Here is a 17,216-nt window from a genome sequence, read left to right as displayed (position 1 = left end):
GAAACAACCTTATCTTTTAACTATCTTCACTAATGATTTACCCAATGACCTTCAGCAAATACATTTCTCAAACATAATGAAAATGTTTATAAATGCCCTCAAAAATCCCCCCATGACACTACATAACCCCTATAATCTTAATATTCTCACATGACTCCAAAATAGAATGAATTTTGTAAAGAATGTATATTTAAGTGAGGCCTGATCTAAGCCTTCTGAACTTTGTGACTTTAGACAGGCTCCATTCCCCTAGTGATTTATGTTGGTCCTAAGGTTCCGTCTTATCGGCCTGATGAAATCATGATTTGCAGGTAGAGTCCAATTTCCGAGTTCTCTTTGGTCCCTGGTATTGACATGAATCACAAATTTGTGCTTCTAAACATTCAATTCCTACTTCCTTTCCCCTTACCATCTGTTTTGCTTAATGAATAAGATTTTTTTTAAACATAAAAGAAACATATGTAAGCTTTTCTAAAACCCATATGCCAAAATAAAAAATTACCACACCGACAGTAGTTAACAGTTTTCATAATTTAATGAAAAAGTATCGGTAAAAAGGTGACATTTGAAAAAAGACCAAGTTCATCTTTGAAAACTGGACTATATAAGACAAAACGAAAAAAAAATTAACAAAGAAGATTAAGAGGTAATACTTCAAACAACAGCAAAATGTAGCAAATACATTTTGGGGCAATTGAAATGTATACAACTGAAGGCTCCTTCATTTACCTAGGAAAATCCTGTAAAAATATTACAACTATATTTCCCTGACTGAAATTACTTTAGTCAATACTCTCCCAATGGCATTACATATGGAATTTGGCTGAAGCACTTTTTCAATGTTTGCTTTTCTTCCCACTCACTCAGAATTGAAAGGCATGAAAGGACACAGGCTACTGCACTGGCCTCTAACAGAAGGAGTTTATGACATAGCTCCACTACAATTTCTTTACCATGAAGGTGTCAAATTAATATCCAAACCAGGAGAATGCAAAGAAAAAGCACAGAAACCTAGTGCATAAATAGGAAAACTACTGTTCCTCATTTGGATAATCCATAGCTTTTTCCATTCAAACAAAGCATAGGACACCTATTACACATGCTATGGCATGTTCACACATGTACACAGGCACAAAAGAAACATTTTGAAGGTGTAGCCAAAGGAGAGGCAAAATACAGAAGTTTTCAGAAAAGGAGGAAGAAATAAAAGCAAAGGAATTCATTAACAAAGCTACGGGCTACAGGAACAAAAGCGGGGGAGGGGAAAACTGCTGAGTTTCCCATATTGACGGAGAGAAGAGGGGCCCCTGCCTTTACTGCAGCTGGGCTGTTTCACCAGGAAGCAACTTAAAAAATCTAAAATGGCCTCTTTTGTCTGAAAAGTCTCACTACATGTTCCCAAACTAGAAGAAAGAGAATATTAATTTAAGGCTAAGAAGAAAAGAGAGCAGAGAATTATAGTTGGCTTCACACTTTAAAGACTGTAACATTTTCCTCTTCTTTAAACAGGAAGCAGGTATGTTTTATCTCCCACTAATGTAATTATTCTCTTCCTCCCAGAAATTAATAAAGGCTGATAGTTTGGGAACAGAGTATGAGTAACTTCTGAAAAACAGCTCCAGCCCTTTTGTTTGGGAAATTGCCTTGGATTCAAAGTTGGTACAAAGCTAAATTATATCCATGTGTTAAACACATGCTTTCAAATTCTGTTTGACAATAAAAATCTGTTTCAAAATTAAAGCAGGTAAGAATACTTAACCTCTCTGCATTTTACTATATCTTAATTATACCTCAATAAAAATTTTATAAACATTAAAGCAGGTATACAAAAACTGTCAGCCAAACTTATTTAAGTCAAACTTATTTGAAAACAATAACACAAAACCCCTGACCTGATACAAACCCTCCAGAAATGTTCTCACTTTGGGAAAGGCTCTGCGATCCTACACAAATGCCTAAACTGAGAGAATCAGAGCATTTTCCTTGGAAGTAGTACTTTTGTAAACACTATCCACAAGTTAGCCTTTTATGCTTGTTAGCTGGGTGGAAATAGTTACAAGTGCGTCCCCAACAAGCAAGTCTAGGAACAGGCACTGGACACTTATAAGCATTAGGTGTATTGACTTGGTAAGTTAAGATACTGTGAAAGGAACTCAACCTTGTTCAGAGCAAAGGAAGAGAGTAGTGAGTTTGACAGTATCTGAGATATTGGTCCCTGGTCTCTCCCTGAAGAGGGTTTCCAGGTACCAGCGGAGTTAGAAACTTCTTACAGACAGGAGCTCTGGAAGTCACATGCTGTAGCTTCAAAAGATAAGTAGTTTTAGTGTCTGATAATCATGGTCTCCTGCAAATCAAGGACAATGCAAGGACTCTTAATACATATGTGTATCAATGTGTTAATATAATTGGAAAGCTGTCCCAAAGTATTTACTGAGCAAATACTCTGGTCCCAGCTTTTCTCACTAGCCTCTGGCAAAAAAACAAAACAAAAAAACCCCCTAAACTTTTGGACAATATGTAATTTCTATGATGTGCTCGTGAAAATTGGACTTGAAACTGGTTCAAAAACTGCAAGCCAATTTACTGCGGAAAAATTTTATCCTTTTCACTACAATTCCTCCTAACATATACTAGAATCCTTTTGGTGTATGGGTTTTCCCCAATATATGAGGCAAAGGCAAAGGTGGAGTTTTTCTTGGAATTTCTAATCACCTATGCATTGAACTGTGGGAAAGGGGATATGTCTTGCTTTTACCACGGCAATCCCGTCTGGAGTCATGGGGAGGATTTTCCCTGTCTGAGCTATCTCTCTTTACCCTAACTTTCTCTTTATTCCCATCACTTTCTGCTTCTGAATCACTCAGCTCCAAATCTGGGCAATACCCATCATTTTCCTGATATGGAGCTCTCCCTGCAGACCGCCTGACAAACTGCCTGCCCCAGAGCTGCTCCTTGGGGTTAATATTCTTGGTTGGCTTCACATAGCACGGGAGGTCCTCTGTGGTCCTCACCCACCTGTTGGTGGCCTCCTTAAAGGACCTGCTGAAGTGTTCCATGGTAGATTTTCTAAAGCTGCCCTGACTGCCCAAGTGGGAGCTGAGCATGGGCTCCTGGTCACAGAACATCTCACTTGAGCTGTCTTTTTGGGTGACATCCCCAGACCAGCTGCCCTCCAGGCCATTGGATTTGGCAAACTTGGAGTTAGGCTGACTTTTCCCATTCCCAATGGAAGACTGTCCATGCAGGGCAGCCTGAAGGACCAGAGGCTTTCCCAGAGACTGCCCATGATAGAACTCTGGAGATGGAGTTCTCCAAGCAGGACTGGGATCCTTTGCTTCACTCCTAGCATGGTTGAGACTGGCCGGCAAACAGTTATTCTTGCTCTCTAGTGGATACCTTGGGTATGACTTCATTCTCATTTCTAGTGATTCCTGAGCCACCTGCATGCTCCTCATATTGCAAACAGGGGAGCTGCCGTCAGGAGAGAGAGGTCCATGTTCAGGCTCTGTGGAGCTGTTTCTGCAGTCTTCCAGGGCTGATTTGGGCATTTTTAACTTTAAGGTAATTCTTGGTGGTGGGTAAAACAATGAATTTTCTACTGCATTTGTCAAAGGAAGTCCTAAGATCAAAAAGAAAGATTCATTTTAAATGACAGAGTACGTTTTCATGCAAATGGACATGACAAGAAAGTGGGGGAAGCAATACTCATAATCAGACAAAGCATACTTTAAAACAAAGGCTATAACAAAGACAAAGAAGGGCATTATATAATGATAAAGGGAGCAATACAAGAGGAGAGTATTACATTCATTAACACATATGTACCCAATACAGGAGCAACTAACTATATAAAGCAAATACTAAAAGATATAAAGAGAGAAATTGACAATAATACAATAATAGTAGGAGACTTTAACCCCACTTATATTAATGGACAGATCACCCAGGTAGAAAGTCAATAGGCAACAGTGGTCTTAAATGACACAATAGACCAGTTGGACTTAATAGATATCTATAGGATATTACATCCAAAACTAGCAGAATACACATTCTTTTCAAGTGCACATGGGACGTTCTCCAGGATAGATCACATGCTAAGCCACAAAACAAGTCTTAACAAATTTAAGAGGAGAGAAATTATATCAAGCATTTTTTCCAACCACAATGGTATGAAATGAGAAATCAATTACAGAAAGAAAAATGTGAAAATAAACACGTAGAGACTAAACAACATGCTACTAAAAAATCAATGGGTCCATGATGAAATCAAAGAGGAGATCAGAAAATACCTTGAGACAAATGAAAATGCAAACACGACTTTCCAAAATCTATGGGATGCAACAAAAGCAGCTCTAAGAGGGAAGTTTAGAGTGATACAGGCCTTCCTCAAGAAACAAGAAAAAATCTCAAGTAAACAACCTAACCTACCACCTGAAGGTATCAGAAAAAGAACAAAGCCCAAAGTCAGCAGAAGGAAGGGAATAAAGATCAGAGAAGAAATAAATAAAATAGAGATTTAAAAAAAAACCAATAGAAAAGATCAATGAAACCAAGAGCTGTTTTTTTGAAAAGATAAAATTGATAAACCTTTAGCCAGACTCACCAAGAAGAAAAGAGAAAGGACCCAAATAAACAAAATAGGAAAGGAAAGGGAAGAAATAACAACAGATACTACAGAGATACAAAAAAATCATAAGAGAGTACTATGAATGGTTACATGCCAACAAATTGGACAACCTAGAAGAAATGGACAAATTTCAAGAAACACACAACCTGCCAAGACTGAATTGAGAAGAAACAGACAATTTGAACAGACTGATCACTAGTAGTGAAATTGAATTTATAATTTAAAAAAACTCCCAGCAAACAAAAGTCCTGGACCAGATGGCTTCACAGGGGAATTCTACCAAACATATAAAGAAGAACTGAGACCTATCTTTCTCAAACTAGTCCAAATAATCGAAGAGGATGGAACACTCCCAAATTCATTCTGCGAGGCCACCACTACCCTGATACCAAAACCAAAGACACTACAAAAAAAGAAAATTACATGCCAATACCTCTGATGAATACAGATGCAAAAATCCTCAACAAAATATTAGCAAACTGAATCCAACCATGTATAAAAAGGATCATACACCATGATAAAGTTGGATTTATTCCAGGGACATAAGGATGGCTCAACGTTTGCAAATCAATCAATGTGATACATCATATTAACAAAAGGAATGATAGAAAGCACATGATCATCTCAATAGATGCAGAAAAAGCATTTGACAAAATTCAACATCCATTCATGATAAAAACTCTCATCAAAGTTGGTACAGAGGGAACATAGCTCAACATAATGAAGACCATTTATGACAAACCCACAGCCAACATCATACTCAATGGTGAAAAGCTGAAAGCCTTTCCTCTAATTTCAGGAACAAGACAAGGATGCCCAATCTCACCACTTCTATTTAACATAGTACTGGAAGTCCTAGCCACAGCAATAAGACAAGAAAAAGAAATAAAAAGCATCCAAATTAGAATGGAAGAGATAAAACTGTCACTATTTGCAGATGACATAATTCTTTATATAGAAAACCCTAAAGTCTTCACCCAAAAACTATTAGAATTAAAAAATCCAGCAAAGCTGCAGGATACAAGATTAATATACAGAAATCTGTTGCATTTCTATACACTAATAATGAACTATTATTTCTCAGAAAGTAAAAAAAAAATCCCAACGGGCAGCATTTGTTCCCTAAGGGTCCATACTGAACACTCACAGCTCCCATCTCTACCAGGGCCTGCCACCTGTTGCTGCCACAAGCAGTTATGGGGCTGGGTCCCACTAATCAGAAGCCACATGGTCTAGGGGCCAATTTCCTTGGCATCATGGAGGCTCTTCCTGCTGTCCTTTGGTTCTTCTTGTCTTGTCCATCGTGGTGCTCTTGTGGCTGAGCAGCCCTGCTGTCTCCTGCTACACCATTCTGCTGTGACCCGTGATACTCACAACTGACCACGAGCCTTTGATACCTACCTGACACCTTATTTCTGGGTGCCTCTCTTGCTCTATAGCTGGTCCTTGGCAGAAGCTGGCTTCTGCACACCCTGCCCAGTGACCCCTGGTTGCCCAGGCTCTGCCACTGACCTCTGTGTTAAATGAGGCACAGGGAGGTTACAAATGTCTCTGAATATGACTGTCATTATTCCAGCCAAGCTCCCATGCTTAGGGCACTGTAATTATGCTCACTTGTTTCTCTCACCAAGTGGGCAGAATTCTCTGAAGGAATTCTGTCTTGCTGATTGCTCTGTCTTCTAGCTCAGCTCTTAGTCCATAGGAGGTGCTCAAAAAATATCAGTGAATAAATGAAGAGACAAGAGCCCAGATCTCCTAACTTCTGGCTAAGGATCTGTTATAACAGACTATTGTTAAGTAACCCTGGAATTAAATGTTTTCTGGAAACTAGGATTAGATCCTATCGTACTGACTTCTAAATGAATCCAATGATTTTAGAATAATTTCACGGCTCCAACTAATAGCCTCAAATATCTGTCTGGGACCTAGGTTATCTGTCCTAGGCCTGCCACTCCATCAACCCCACCCTGGGATTTCTTGCCTCATGAGTCAACAGTGAAACGGGCCATGTTATATCAGGGCTGGACTAGAAGAAATGAATTTAAAAGATTTTTAAGTTAAACAATTGATATAAAATTTATACAGGTTACCTGCAGCAACTTCCTGGTTAGCAAGCTGGACTTGCAAACTGAAGATCTGTTCCTGTATTTTGATTTGTGACAGTTTCAGCTTCTCTCGCCTGGTTATCATGTAGCACAGGTTTCGGACCTGAAAGCCCAACCCCCAGCAAATAAGAGATTTTTGTCATGTTACACAAACCTGACAATTGAAATTGTTTAGCTAAAATTAAGACAACTAAAGTCAGGTGGGGTTGGGGGGTGGTGGGCAGGTGAGGAGAGAAGACAGAACCTAAAAGCTATATAACGAGAGCCACTCCACAGGAAGTCACATAGCATGGTCAGTCGTGGGATCATGGTTCCCATATCAGTCAGTAGCACAAGCAAAATGCTCCAAAGCCACCTCCTGAAGTCTACTCTCCCTGTGGTATCATGGGGTTGATATTTATCTGCACAGCCAGGCTGGGAAAACTGAATGATGACTTAACATTTTAGCTTTCCCTTTAGATCCCTGAATAAATGGTGGCAATGCTGGATCCAGTACAGTTTTCTAATGAGCGCTGGATCAGCAGGATAAAGGTCTGCTGGGAAGACTGGAAGTGGCTTTTTTGCTCACACTTTCAGCTCAGCCAAGTCTCCATAGCCACAAGGGTGAAATCCTCACCCTCTCATGCTCCTTCATCTGGACAAATTACTCAACCTTTCTGTGCCCCAGTTTATTCATCTGTAAATAGGGATAATAATTGTACCTTCTTCATAGGCATGTTAGGATTATATGAGTTAATAGTTATAAAATGCTTAGAACAGTGGTGCCACATAGTAAGTGCTATATATGTGTGAGAGTTAAATTTTAAAAAGTGAGCCAAATCTATTAGTTCCCCTCCAAATTCTGGTAACAGAGAAAAAAACAAGCCACCTCTATAATTATACTTGATTATAAGATTCTCTAGGGTAAACACAGGGCCTAACTTATCTTTGAACCCCTACAGTACCTAATTTAGTAGATACCTGATTATATATATATATATATTTTGACCCCCCAGAGGGCATTTGGTAACTTGGGTACATTTTTGGTTCTCACAACTGGGCATGTGGGGGTTTGCTACTAGCATCCAGTGAGTAGAGCCAGGGCTGCTGCTAAACATCTTACAGTGTTCCCCACGACAAAGGACAGTCCCCTACAACAAAGAACTATCCAGCCCCAAATGTCAATAGTGCCGAGTTTAAGAAACTCTGATCTGGTGCTTTCCTAAATAAAATTCATTCTTTCTTCAGCCTGTAGTCTCATAAGTGTGTCAGTAAAATATAGCTGAGCCAATTTAGGTTCAACAGTGAATAAAAAGTAAACCAAATGAAAATTTATTTCTAATTTAAGGTTCACAGAGCATCTAAGTGAGGACGCTTCTATTCTCTGATGTGTCTACCAGAATTTCAACTAAGCCCAATGTTTGGGGCCACGATGAAATCAGAAGATAAGCAAGGACACAGAAGCTTACACTATAAATGTAAATGAGCTGTGTTCTTTTAAAAACTGGAAGTGGGGCCTCCATTTCTGTGCAGACCAAGACCTACACACTAGTCAAAGTTGGTCACCTTACCCTCTCTAGGTCTTGCCGTAGGTGCATAAACATTCTCATGCGAGTGTGAATACTCTCCTCTTTTGGCTGCACCAGGCCATTTTCTTCATCCTCTTTCGGAGGAAATAATGGCTTATTGAAGTTACTTTTCCGCTTTAGTTTCCAGTAGTTATAGATAAAGTCCACAGCTAGTGTGGGCAGCCCCAGCTCTGCGGCCACGTCTTCCACACGGACCAGGGAATAGAACTCCTCCTCCAGCTCCCGAAGCTTCTGTGCCCGCACGCTGGTCTTCTCGCTTTTGGTCTGGCCCTGCTCTGAAGCCCTGTGTAGGGGGTACTCGGCCTCCCCGAGCTTCTGCCTGTTTTGGCTGTGCTTGAGGCAGTATGACTTGAACTTTACTTCATCCCCCTCATCTAGGATGGTCTTCATTTCTAGGTTGTGCTCGAAGGCGCAGGTGACGTGGAAGGCAGTGATGCAGCTTTTCACTGAGCACTGTGGGAAGAAAAGATGTGTTAAGGCAGCAGGGCTGTGGGGGGAAAGGGGAAGCCCTATACGCCTGGGCCTAAACTGACAGCTCATAGGAAGCAAAGGAAAGACAGGGAGAAAGTTGGTCTTAAACTGACCATGATGGACACTTTACAAGTAACCCAGGAAATCTGCTCTTATAGAAAACAGTAAAAACAGAGGCAAAAAAATGTTTTTTCAAACTCTCCTTTAAATTTTAGCTCAAGCATTAAGTTTTTCCGAGAATTCTTCTTTGGCCCCTGTAAAGAGTCATGCTGTACTTTTTCTGTGACCCCGATATCACTTTATTATATGCTTCTACAATGGTCCTTTTCACACTGTACCTATAGCATAATAAATGTAAAATCCCTGGCCATGGCTCTTAACGACAGAAGCTGTGTCATTCATCTTTGCATTGCCATCAACCATTGAACAAGGAAGTACTCAAGAAATGCTTTTGAACAATTGAAAGAAAAACAAAATCAATATTATTGCCAGAGCAGCTATTGGTTCTAAAAAAGGCCACAGGAACTCCAATATCTAAGTAACCTAACTTCTTGAAATTGGTCTTATGGAGCTGTGCTGCCCAACATGGTAGCCAGGGTAGCCAACTGACCACAAGCAGCTATTAAAATTAAAATTACATACAATTAAAAATTCAATTCCTCAGTCACACTAGCCACATTTCAACCATACTGGACAGCACAGATTTCCGTCACATCATAGAAAGTTCTGTTGGACAGTATGGTTACAGACAATCTGGAATTAAGTTTATAATATTCTGCCATTCATAGATGCAACACATTTGTTAAGTATCACTATGGGGCATGCACTGAGGACTCACAGGGAGGCAGAGAGAACCTGGCCCATGATTGCTGGACTCTTGTGCTTCAGTTAGCCTCAATTACCATTTGTTATGGTTATGTTACAGTTTTCCTTCCAAAGATTTAAAATGCATGTGTGTGTTTATATTTTTATGCAAAGGAAGGAGGGAAAGCAATGGAGGATTTGTTTCAAAAGATATAGTGGGAATTCCCATGGTTAAAGCCAAGTCTCAAATCTTTTGGAAGCTTGCATCTGGAGGGCAGACTGCTCAATTACCTATATGTTGGGTTTTTGATAACTAAACACAGAGGATGACCTTGGATATGAATAAAGACTAAAAAAATGCAAAACCTGATAGGTCTCCTTATAGACTGAGAAATTCAACACTTAAGAGAATGCTGGCAACCATCAAAGCTTTAATGGGGGCAGATTCCATTTAATCTAATTTCACAGGATAAAGAATTCCAGGGATGGAAAACAATTCAAAGATCATCTTATCCAACCTCACATGTATTATTGCTTGTACTTCCTGTAAAGTACCTGATATTCTACCTACACTGCTCCCTGCCCTCAACTCCTTCCACTTTTCAGTTAAGTGGTACTCTAGCCACTTACTGTATTCCTAAAACAGCCCACCCCAACTTAGATCAGCTGGAAGAGTCTGTTACATTACATCGAAGTTTGTATTCTTAAAAATTCTATGTATTTGAAAAGCCTCATGAAAATGAGGATGATGAAAGCCCCAAACTATACTTTTACCTGGGTACCTTTGGTTATCCCTTGAATAAGAAACTAGCTGGTCATTTAAAACACAAGTAGCAAAAGGCACTCTTTAGCAAAAGATTAAAAGTGTTGGGCATAGTGCTCTTCTGCTGTTTAATAACTGACAACAATATGGGAAGAGAAAGCAAAAGGATTGTTTTCTATTCAAGGACATCAGTGTGTGACATAAAACTACTACTAATGGGAAGCTAAAAACAGATCATCTCTCTCAGGTCAAATTTATAGAATGTAGAGACATAAATATAAATTACTCAAAATAAAAAGACAATACACGAATAAGAATTGGGTACTTAGATGAAAAATGGAATGTCCTTAGGAAACTCTGCCATAAAATCCATCTAGTTTCAAGAAAAGGTCATTCTATGATATTTATAGCTAGAAGTCCATATACCTTGGTGGTAAAGGAGAAATGCTAACCAAATAACTTTTAATTTTTTTCCCAAAAACATATATTTGGCACATTCTATTAAACAAAATGCTTTTGTGTATATCTCATTTCTACTGTAATCACTTAAGGTGATAGGGGAGGTTTTATTTTGCCCATTTTAAAAGAACAGCTTTATTGAGATATAATTTACATACCACAAAACTCACCAATTTTAAGTATACATTTCAATGTTTTTAGCGTATTAACAGAGTTGTGCAACCATCACTACTACATAATTCCAGTTCATTTTTATCACCCCCAAAAAGAAATCTCATGCCTATTTGCCACTCCCTGTTCCCAATCCCAGCCCCAAGCAACCACTAATCTACTTTGTGTCTCTATAGAAATGCCTATTCTGGACATTTCATATAAGTGGAATCATATGTGACAGTTTATATCTGGCTTTGTTCACTTAGCACGTTTTCAAGGTTCATCCATGTTGTAGCATGTATCAGAATTTCATTCTTTTTAAAATATGGCCAAATAATATTCCATTATATAGGATATACCATATTTGTTTATCCATTCTTCAGCTGATGGACATTTGGGCTATTTTTACTTTTTAGCTATTATGAAATAATGCCGCTATGAATATTTGTGTACAAGTTTTTGTGCGGACATATGTTTTCATTTCTCTTTGGTAATGCGCAATAAAGGATTAACCTTGCCGAAGAAAGGCTTGGCCCTTTGCCTCTAGCTCCTAAGAGGTAACCTCTAAACCCTTGGAATGTCCTGCCTGATAAGAGTGTCTTTGTTTACCTGGGGGCCTTGGGCCATGTCAGATAGTCTATGCTAACAATGTGATTTATGGTGGAAGCTCTGAGCCACGTGGTATCAGCCTGACCTCTGGAGGGACTGGAGACTAAGGCCGGCCATGCAGGTGGTCAGCCACGTCTATGTGACCAACTCCTAATAAAATCTCTACACCAAGACTTGGGTGGCTTTGCTGGTTGGCAGTACTCTGTGTATATTATCATACACCAATGCTGAAAGAAATAAGCACTGTCCACAAGGTTCCACTTAGAGAGGAAACTGGAAGCTCCATGCCTGGTCTCTCCTGGACCCTGCCCTATGTGCCTCTTCCCTTTGCTGATTTTAATCTGTATTCTTTCACTGTAATAAACTATGACAATGAGTATAACGGTGTTTTGAGTTCTGTGAGTCCTAGTGAATTATTGAACCTGAGAGTGGTCTTGGGGACCTCTAACTTGTAGGTATATACTTAGAAGTGGAATTACTAAGACATACAGTAACTCTATGTCTAACTTTTGGAAGAATTGCCAAACTGTTTTCCACAGTGGCTGTGCATTTTACATTCCCACCAGCAATGCATTAAGAGTTCTAATTTCTACACCTTCTTGCCAATAATTGTTATTGTCTGCCTTTTTGATTATTACCACCCTAGTGGGTATGAAGTAGTATCTCACTATGGTTTATTTACTTTTAAAGGGGGAAAAAGAAATAATTTTCTACCTATTCTTCAGAAATTATAGAAGAGAAATGAGTTTTTGAAATACTTTCATTAGAGGGAAAATGCTACCCTTATATATTCACATTTGTAAGGGGAGTTGGAGTTTCTGTGGGATGAGAACTTGATCAGATAGGATGGTTGGAATAAAAATCTTTGAAAAAAGAACACCAGAGACTGATTTAGGAATTGAATTGTTTCTTGCCTCTTTAAGGAAATATTTTGTCATCCCCCACAAAACAAAATAGTGTGTCCTCCTCAAAAGCAGATGACACCTGCGTTGAACACCAAGGGCCTGGTGCATATGTCCTCAGCAGTTCTTATCCTGCTGCAGGACAGTGCCCGTTTGGTTGCCCTTAATCCCCAATAATCTGTGAACAGACAAATGGGTGATATCAGAGCAATTTTCTCAAAACTTGGTCACTGAAACCATGTCATAAATGATTCAAAGTCAGCCCACAAAACCTATTTAGCCATTATGTACTTAAACTCTAGCACCAACGGTGGCCACCAGCCCTTCTGATCTCTCATCCCTAAGGGTCTGCAAGGTCTGAGGGGAGATGTCACTTGAGTGTTATTTAACTTTTCTCATGTTTATATCTGGTCTCCCTTAATAGACTATAAACACCTGAAGGCAAGGACCAGAAATATCTTAGAATAGGAACAATTTGTACTCACAAATAAAATTTGGAATATATGAGAAAAATATTAAGGTGCTTTCCCTCTTAATTTTTTTTGATGCCCTTTAATCTTAACATTTAATTTCCATCTCTACTAGTACCACCTTTAATAGTCACTGAGTAGACGTACTTGCATTTCCCCACTTGTCAAAGATTTTCATTTGTTTTAAAAAAGTTCACTTCCTTCATAGTCAAGCTCATATTAGCCTAACAGTAAACTCATGGTGGCCCACCAATTTATTCTGACTTCACTAAACCTGCATGTAACTCCAGACATGACCACATTCCTCTACTGTCGAAAGGGGCACCTACTCCAGCACCAAATGTTTAATGATTCTATTCAGTTTGACTGGATGAATGCTAGGGCTTTCCATCAACAAAGTCAGACTGACTCCAGGGAATAATATGAACAATAACAACAAGTACAAATACTAGTACCACTAATATTTACTGAGTATTTAGTATCTCTTAGGCACTGTGTTAAGCTCTTCACCACATTATTAAGTAGGTACTATTTTATCATCTCCATTTATAGATGTGGAAACTGAGGAACAGATTTGGCAGGTAACTTCCTCAAGATTACATAACAAACAAGAGATGGAACCAGGATTTGGACCCCTGGAATCTGGCTCCAAAGGCTGTATTTTTAACCACTGTTCTTTCTTTTTTCTCAGGGAAGGCCTAAAACATCTGGATCTAGGTTGAATGGGGCTTGAACATAAGATATATAAGGACCCTACAGGAATTCTGGAAAGGCGGCAGAGGGACTGTGTCCAGGGTTTAAGCAAAATTCAGAGCTGTCTGGGGCATCTGTTTGTTTTTTTTTTAAATTATTTATTTATTTATCTATTTATGGCTCTGTTGGGTCTTCGTTTCTGTGCGAGGGCTTTCTCCAGTTGCGGCAAGCGGGGGCCACTCTTCATCGCAGTGCGCGGGCCTCTCACTATCGCGGCCTCTCTTGTAGTGGAGCACAGGCTCCAGACGCGCAGGCTCAGTAATTGTGGCTCACGAGCCTAGTTGCGCCGCGGCATGTGGGATCCTCCCAGACCAGGGCTCGAACCCGTGTCCCCTGCATTGACAGGCAGACTCTCAACCACTGCGCCACCAGGGAAGCCCTGGGGCATCTGTTTTGAACCCAGTCTTTAGGACCTGTTCCACGATTATCAGAAACCTTCATCCTCAGGAGAACGGTTCTAGCTCCCAGATATGGAGGCTGTAGATATTGGCTAGTCTAGACCCCAAAACCACCAGTGTTAGATTCTATCCTTGCCGAATGAATGTTCCCAAATCAAAGGAAGAGGAGAGATGTGGGTATTCCCCACTGCTGGGAGATAGGAAGAATGAACACAATTCACAGTTAAGAAATTTCCATAAAGAGTTTATAAAGCAAAATACCTGAGGTGTGTTACTAATCACAAATACCCTTAAATAAACCTCTGAAAAACAAAGATGCTAATAAAACTTGACCCCCACCTATGTTCTGCTTATACTAATAGAGTGGGCTTTGGTTTCCGTGGTTGACACCTAGTTTTCCTGTGGAAAAAGAGACCAAAACCCTTTTTCCCTTTTAAACCACTACTAAGTTAATTTCAAACCAATTAGTAATTTAGAATCTTGTTCCCTATATGGGGATCAAAAACAGTAAACAAATACAGTATATTAGTATAGACAGAACATAGGTGGAGAAAAATACAGCCACACTTCACAAGGTCACCTGAAGTTCACCCCCCCTCACTTGGGGGGAAGATCTTTAATGCAGCCTGGCACTCACAGTGCACTTCCCCAAACCAAAAAACTATTTCACACCTCTTCTCTCCCCAAACCTTGAGACTTCACCCACATCCTCACTGTCAGCTGATGATCCTGTTTCCTATCTCACTGAGGAAATTACAACAATCAAAAAGAGCACTCTGGGGACTTCCTGGTGGTCTAGTGGGTAAGACTCCACGCTCCCAATGCAGGGGGCCCGGGTTCGATCCCTGGTTGGAGAACTAGATCTCGCATGCATGCCACAACTAAGAGTTCACATGCCGCAACTAAGAAGTCCGCATGCCGCAACTAAGAGTTCACATGCCACAATTAAGAAGTCCGCATGCCGCAATGAAGAGCCCATGTGCTGCAACTAAGACGTGGAGCGGCCTAAATAAATAAATAAATAGGGCTTCCCTGGTGGCACAGTGGTTAAGAATCCACCTGCCAATGCAGGGGATGTGGGTTCGAGCCCTGGTCCAGGAAGATCTCACATGCCGCGGAGCAACTAAGCCCGTGCGCCACAACTACTGAGCCTGCGCTCTACAGCCCGCGAGCCACAACTACTGAGCCCATGGGCCACAATTACTGGAGCCCACGGGCCTAGAGCCTGTGCTCCGCAACAAGAGAAGCCACCGCAATGAGAAGCCCGTGCACCGCAACAAAGAGTAGCCCTTGCTCGCCACAACTAGAGAAAAGCCCACGTGCAGCAACAAAGACCCAACGCAGCCAAAAATAAAAAAAATAAAATAAAATAAATAAATTTTTAAAAATAAAAAAAATAAAACAAAACAATAAGAGCGAGGATTCTGGGAAGATGGCAGATTAGGAGGCACCAGGAATCTGTTAAAAAAAAAAAAAGAGTGCTCTGCAGATTCCCAGCAGCACACCTATCTAATACTGCACCTACACACTGCCTTCAAGCCTGTTACCGGGGAAGAACAATCTGTGCTCTTACCTGAAGCTGCCCTTCTCTCACCCTCTTTACCCCACCCTCTCTCACCTACTGAAAAACCTCCCTCCAGCAGTTTTTCCTCTCCATGGGTCACTCTCTTTGCATGCATATTGTTATGTTCTATATGTTAACAAGTATACATACAATAGACTCTCAGTATCCTCGGGGGACTGGCTCCAGACTTCCTGTGGATACCAAAATCCACAGATGCTCAAATCCCTTACATAAAATGGCATAGTATTTGCATGTAACCTACGTGCACATCCTCCCGTACTTTAAATCATCTCTAGATTATTTATAAAACCTAATACAACGCAAATGCTATGTAATAGTTGCCTGTGCAAGGCAAATTCAAGTTTTGCTTTTTGGAACTTTCTGGAATTTTTTTCCAAATATTTTCAATCTGCACTTGGTTGAATCTTCAGATGCGGAACCTGCGGATACAGAGGGCTGACTGTACATACTTGTTATTTCTTCCATCTTAAAGAGCGGACTTCTTTCCCTCACTTTTCCGGACTGTTCCTACTCCATTTCTTTGCCCTGACCCTTGGCAATGTAGCTTTTGCCATCATCACTCCACCTAAACTGCTCATCCAGATTACCAGTAATCACATTGCTAAATTCAGGGGTCAATTTGTAGTCCTCATCTTACTCCAGCAGTATGTTTACATCACTGATCTTTCCCCTCTCCTTGAAACGCTTTCTTTCCTTGATTTCTAGGCTACTATGTTCTCTTGGTTTTCCTCCTGTCTCCCTGGTGACTTCTCAGTCTCCTCTGCTATCTCTCCCTACTCTCCTGACTACTTAACACTGGAATGCTGCAAGGCCCAGTGCTTGGTACTGTTTTCCTCTCTATCTACACTCCCTCACTCAGTGATCTTACCCAGTGCAGGCTAAAGATACCTACATGACAATGACTCCCAAATTTATGTCTTCAGTCCAAAACTTCCTCCCAAACTCCAAACTCGCATAGACAACTGTCGGTTTAATATTTCCACTAGGATATCTGGTAGACATCTCAAACTTAAATGTCTAAAACTGAACTCATGATGATCTTTCCGCCCACATCTCTTCTACTTGTAGATTTTTCCATTCAGTTTATGGCAACTTTACCCTTCTCCCTGTTCAGGCCAAAACCTGGAAGCATCCCCAACTCCTGTCTTTCTCTCACACCTCATACCCGATCCACAGTTAACCCTCTTGGCTCTACTTTCAATATTCATCCAGAACCCAATCACTTTTCACCACCTCCAGGGTTACCACTCCAGACAAAGCCACCACTGCCATCTCTCAAGGATTACCGTAATAGCCTCCTAATTGCTTTTCTCGTTCCTAACCTTCCCTCCTCACAGTCTGCTCCAAATAAGCAGCCAGAGTGCCTATTTTTGTTTTTAACCTTCTACTATGGAAAAACCTACATAATAGCATAGAGAATACTATATTAAACCCTATATACCCATTATACAGACTCAATAATTATTAATGTATGACCCATCTTGATTCATCTTTAACCCCCATAGTACCCTGCCCTCCAGATTATTTTGAAGCAAATCTTAGACATGAT

At 40.3% G+C, this 17,216-nt stretch overlaps 1 protein-coding gene across 11 annotated transcripts in view; it reads right to left on the bottom strand.

Annotated features, from left to right (window-relative positions):
- Positions 1–522: 522 nt before the first annotated feature.
- The window catches only part of JADE3 (jade family PHD finger 3), a 181,114-nt gene continuing 164,420 nt past the window's right edge, over positions 523–17,216 (bottom strand). For all 11 annotated transcript variants that reach the window (XM_057538126.1, XM_057538119.1, XM_057538121.1 and 8 more), the window contains 3 exons: positions 8,283–8,753; positions 6,718–6,835; positions 523–3,619 (listed from right to left, as the gene is read on the bottom strand). In XM_057538126.1, the coding sequence (XP_057394109.1) occupies positions 2,709–3,619; positions 6,718–6,835; positions 8,283–8,753 (1,500 nt within the window). In that variant the 3' untranslated portion in view covers positions 523–2,708. The remainder of the gene's footprint in view (positions 3,620–6,717; positions 6,836–8,282; positions 8,754–17,216) is intronic.

This window comes from Balaenoptera acutorostrata, chromosome X (assembly GCF_949987535.1).
Source record: "Balaenoptera acutorostrata chromosome X, mBalAcu1.1, whole genome shotgun sequence".
Taxonomy (NCBI): Eukaryota; Metazoa; Chordata; class Mammalia; order Artiodactyla; family Balaenopteridae; genus Balaenoptera; species Balaenoptera acutorostrata.
Note: the sequence above shows the minus strand (reverse complement) of the source record. Positions and strands in the feature narration are given on the sequence as shown.